The sequence below is a fragment of the Gekko japonicus genome, unplaced genomic scaffold, assembly GCF_001447785.1.
Source record: "Gekko japonicus isolate JY-2015 unplaced genomic scaffold, Gekko_japonicus_V1.1 scaffold1139, whole genome shotgun sequence".
In the NCBI taxonomy this organism is placed as follows: Eukaryota; Metazoa; Chordata; class Lepidosauria; order Squamata; family Gekkonidae; genus Gekko; species Gekko japonicus.
In genome coordinates, this window is record NW_015172591.1 from 51,843 (window position 1) to 57,209 (window position 5,367).

Here is a 5,367-nt window from a genome sequence, read left to right on the forward strand (position 1 = left end):
GTCAACAGTGGGAGGGCTTCTAATGTCCTGGCCCCACTGGTGGACCTCCTGATGGCACTGGTATTTCTGGCCACTGTGTGCCACAGAGTGTTGGACTGGATGGGCCATTGGCCTGATCCAACATTGGCTTCTCTTATGTTCTTATGTCTGGGGCAAGTGATGGTCTGTCTTCTTGGTGCTTGGGGGGGGGGGTCAACAGTGGGAGGGCTTCTAATGTCCTGGCCCCACTGGTGGACCTCCTGATAGCACTGGTATTTCTGGCAACTGTGTGCCACAGAATGTTGGGCTGGATGGGCCTTTGGCCTGATCCAACATTGGCGTCTCTTATGTTCTTATGTTATGTTAAGTTGTAATTTTTTACAAAGACACCTGTGAGTGAAGGGCGTAGCCAGTGTCTCTGAGATCTTGCTGACACCGTAGTGGCTGTCTCTGAGATCAGGTCTCTGAGATCTTGCTGACACCGTACTGGCTGTCGGGAAATATAATTTTAGCGTGACTTCCGAGTGTTCACAGAATGCATACTAACCATTTACCTTACAAAGTTGTACTTTTTCACAAAGACACCTGTGAGCGAAGGGCGTAGCCAGTGTCGTGTAGTGTTTAGAGTAAGATAGCCCCAGCTAGCCTGATCTTGTCAGATCTCGGAAGCTAAGCAAGGTCAGCCCTGGCTAGTATTTTGATGGGAGACCTACAAGAAAGAACCCTACAATAAAACAAGAAGATCCAGTAGAATAAAGCAGAATAAGCAGCCAGTCTCTCAAAGACCTGCTGCTTCTTTTGCTTTATTTTACTGGATCTTAATGTACAATGTGGCATAACCAATCAGTTTAGCAATTTCATTAGCAGCAGGAGCCCGTCGAACATTTCCCCCAGATCACAGCGGTCCCCCACTTACATCGATCAGCAGATCACAGTATGCCACCTTAATCCCCAGCAGCTTTTCATCAACAGCAATTTTATCAAATTTCATCACCGCCGGAGAGCTCGGCCTCAAAGGAGCAGTGCCCCAAACAAAAGCCAACAAAACATAAAAAGGCAGCAATAGCTTTGCTGTGATAAGCATGGTTAAAAGGAAAAGGTATCGTGTGGTATTTTTCCAACAAGCACTGTATTTCCCTTTCTTTCTTAAGGTACCTTCACACCGAAAATCATGACACGGCACGCTTGGAAACCTCCTCCGCGAAAACTTTAATGGACATTGGAACTCGGAGGATCTTCTCTTCAGACCATGACATCTTCCGACAAAGCGTCAGAAAATTCTTCCAGGAGGCCGTGGTTCCGTATCATGCAGAGTAAGTGAACTTGTGGTGTATTGTTATATCGAAACACTGCTTCACTTTAAAAAATGTTTTGAAATGGGCGAGACGATCTTCTGAGTAGCTCTCGTTGCTGCTACAGCTCCAGAGTGTAAACACAGCATCCACACAGCAGTTTCCACCCACATTTTCCTGGCCTCTGCCCCTTCTGGCCACTATTTCCTCCTCCTCCTCCCTCTCCGGGGGGGCTTTATAGCACAATCTAGGGCAACAATCTACTAGTTCCACCAGTTTTCATTTTTTAAAAGAATCTGTAGCCTATTCCAGAGGATAGGATACAGAATGCCAACAGTCGAGCATAGCTCTTGCAGTGATGTGGCCACTAGGAGGAGCTCTTTAGCCGACAGCATATATCACATCTTCTACCCATTGGGCTAGAATTGCCAGCTTCCAGGAGTTGCCTGGAGATCTCCCAGAATTATAACTGAACACCAAACTACAAAGATCAGTTTCCCTAGAGAATAATAATTATTGTAATCATATGGCATTGTGTGTCATATAGCCAGGAGAGCGAAAGATTGTCTGGCAGCCTAAAGTTCTAGCTCCCTTGTGGCGAGCTAAACTTATTTTGTGGGCTGACAGGAGCTCTGAAAAAGCTGTGACTGACCCAAGGTCACCCAGATGGCTCCATGTGGAAGAGTGGGGAATCGAGCCCGGTTCTCCAGATTAGAGTCCACTGCTCTTAACCACCACACCAAACTGGCTCTAATTATTGTATGACAGTGTGTGTAGTGTAGCCAGGAGATCCTAAGATTATCTGGCAGCCAGAAGTTCTAGCTTTTTAGCGTTATGCGCCACAAAGTAATGTGCTAGACTTGTTTCTTTTTAAGACAAGAGACGTTTCAGAGGTGGTTTCCCGTTGCCTGCCTCTGTGTCATGGCCCTGGTATTCCTTGGAGGTCGCCCTTCCAAATACTAGCCAAGGCTGACCTTGCTTAGCTTCCGAGAACTGATGAGATGAGGCTAGCCTGGGCTATCCAGGTCAGGGCTTCCCTGGAGAAGATAGCTGCTTTGGACGGTGAACTCTATGGCATTATATCCTGGCGAGGTTCTTCCCCTCTCTAGTTTCCACCTCCAAACCTTTAGGAATATTTTAATCCGGAGTTAACGACCTTGGGCTGTGTCGTCTGTTATTTCAACCCATTAAGCTTGTGTTCTTCTTACTGAGTAAGTGATCAAAACGGAGCTACGCAGACTGTAAAAAGATGGCATTGCCTTTTCACGATTTTGTTTTTATCTGCAGATGGGAGAAGGCGGGGCAGGTCAGCAGAGAACTCTGGGAAAAAGCTGGCCAGCAGGGGCTGCTGGGAGTCAACATAGCGGAAGAACGTGGCGGCATAGGAGGAGATCTCTTCTCCGCAGCGGTCGTCTGGGAAGAACAGTAAGTAGCTATTGCAGCTCCGAAGAACTCTCCTTGTGTCCTGTATTCTCATTCCTGATTTCCCCACTTCTAAGCGATGAGGATGATCGGGGGCCTGGAGACCGAGCCCTCTGAGGAAAAGCTGAGGGACTTGGGGATGTTCAGTCTGGAGAAGAGGAGGCTGAGGGGGGAGAGGATGGCTCTCTTGAAGTATTTGAAGGGCTGTCACTCAGAGGAGGAGGGCAGGGAGCTGTTCTTGTGGGCAGCAGAGAGGAGAGGACTCGCAAGAATGGGTTGAAATTAAGGGTGGGAAGGTACCAACTGGATCTCGGGGAAAACGTTTTGACAGTCAGCGATGTGCCACAGTGGAATCGGCTGCCTAGGGGGGTGGTGAGCTCCCCCTCACTGGCAGCCTTCAAGCAGCGGGTGGACAAAGAGTTCTCAGGGATGCTCTAGGCTGACCCTGCGTTGAGCAGGGGGTCGGGCTGGATGGCCTGCGTGGCCGATCCCCAACAGTTTTGAGTTTGCAGGCACCTTTGGGAAATCTGACACAGGGTGGAGGTCGCAGCCACAAAACGGCTGCCACCGAAGGCTGAGCCAACAGCAAGATGTCAGCGACGGACGTTATTCTAAACTCCTAACAGTAACTCTTCAATATTTCTGGTATAAACCCTGTTTAAAAAGGTCAAAGGTAAAGGTTTCCCTTGCTCGAAAGCCAGTCGAGTCCGACTCTAGAGTTGCGGTGCTCATCTCCGTTTCCAAGCCGAAGAGCCAGCGCTGTCCGAAGACATTTCCGTGGTCATGTGGCCAGCATGACTAAACACCGAGGCACACAGAACGCTGGAACTAGAGACGGGAGCTCACTCCGTCATGCGGCACACTCGGGTCTCGAACTGCTGAACTACCGACCTCCCACAGCCTGCAGTTCAGCGTCTTCACCACTTGAGCCACCACAGCTCCTCTGTTTAACTGGATATAAATCCTGTTGAACTGGATGCCTTTTAATCGGCACAGCCAATCAGAAGGCCCGCTGGGCAAAAGCCCCCTCTGGCTCCACCCACTTTCTAAAAACACCTGTCGGGCGCCAGGAAAGGTGTCGGTGGGCAGCATGTTGACGCGTGGCGGGGGGGGGGGGGGGGGGCTCGGAGCCTAGCAAAGAGTCAAGTGTCCCCTGTGGAGCTGGCCCATCTAAATCCTGTGTCTTCATTGCCACCTCCCAAGTCTCTGCAGCGCTGCCAGCATCACACTGGGGCTCTTGACCAGTGTTCCCTCTAAGCTAAGTTAGTGTGAGCTAGCTCACAGTTTCTTAGCCTCCGGCTCACACATTTTTGTCTCAGCTCAGGAAGGAGGGCTCCAGATGTATGCAGTAGCCAAATTGCTTGCTCACAGCTTTAATGCCAGTAGCTCAGAAAGTGGAATTTTTGCTCACAAGACTCCACAGCTTAGAGGGAACATGGCTCTTGACCCCTCTTGTTTCAGGGCTGTATGGATCTCCAGTCTACACCCATCTCAAAAGCAAGGACCGGAAGCAGAGAGGTTGTTCCCTCTCCCCGCCCTCCTGCCGCTCAAAGTTTTCTTGACACAGCATTTTCCTCTGAGCTCATCCAGTGACTCGGGCCTCTGTATGGAACTGCCCCTGCCGGGCTTGGCCCGTACGGGGAAAAGTGGGTTGCCGGATGGCGTCTCTGGCATGTCTCCCTGCAGGTTTTTTTATCCCAGACGCAAACCGATGTAATACCAAATCAGCCACTAGAGGGAGCAAAATGTGTGCAGAACGGGGAGTGGGGGATCCCAAAGGAACAGGAACACCCAAGCGAGGAAAATGAGAATGTGGGAAAGGCCAGTGAGTCAAGCAAGGTGTGATTTGGTGGAGTGGTCAGGAGACCTCCCAAGTCTCTGCAGCGCTGCCAGCATCACACTGGGGCTCTTGACCCCTCTTGTTTCAGGGCTGTATGGATCTCCAGTCTACACCCATCTCAAAAGCAAGGACCGGAAGCAGAGAGGTTGTTCCCTCTCCCCGCCCTCCTGCCGCTCAAAGTTTTCTTGACACAGCATTTTCCTCTGAGCTCACCCAGTGACTCGAGCCTCTGTATGGAACTGCCCCTGCCGAGCTTGGCCCACACGGGGAAGAGTGGGTTGCCGGATGGCGTACCTGGCATGTCTCCCTGCAGGTTTTTATGCCAGACGCAAACCGATGTAATACCAAATCAGCCACTAGAGGGAGCATAATGTGTGCAGAACGGGGAGGGGGGAATCCCAAAGGAGCAGGAACACCCAAGCGAGGAAAATGAGAATGTGGGAAAGGCCAGTGAGTCAAGCAAGGTGTGATTTGGTGGAGTGGTCAGGAGACAGTTTGGTGGAGTGGTTAGGAGCGCGGACTCTAATCTTGGAGAACTGGGGTTGATTCCCCACTCCTCCACATGCAGCTGCTGGTGTGACTTTGGGTTAGTCACAACTTCTTTCAGAGCTGTTCTCTCAAGGGCAGTTCTCGAAAGAGCTCCCTCAGCCCCACCTGCCTCCCAGGGTGTCTGTTGCAGGGCGGGGAAGGAAAAGGCAGTTATACGCTGCTCTGAGACTCCTTAGGGTAGTTAAGAGCGGGGTATAAATCCAACCTCCTCCTCCTTTTCTTCTTCTTCCCCCCTGTGTGTTTCTTTCTGAAGCCGCTCCAGAGTCTCCTTCTGAATGGTCCCCC

The 5,367-nt window shown here is 50.8% G+C and overlaps 1 protein-coding gene across 1 annotated transcript in view; it reads left to right on the forward strand.

Annotated features, from left to right (window-relative positions):
* ACADL (acyl-CoA dehydrogenase, long chain) overlaps positions 1-5,367 on the forward strand; it is a 28,911-nt gene that overhangs the window by 6,155 nt on the left and 17,389 nt on the right. The window contains exons 2-3 of the mRNA XM_015421521.1: positions 1,131-1,292; positions 2,559-2,696. Coding sequence (XP_015277007.1) covers positions 1,131-1,292; positions 2,559-2,696 — 300 coding nt within the window. The remainder of the gene's footprint in view (positions 1-1,130; positions 1,293-2,558; positions 2,697-5,367) is intronic.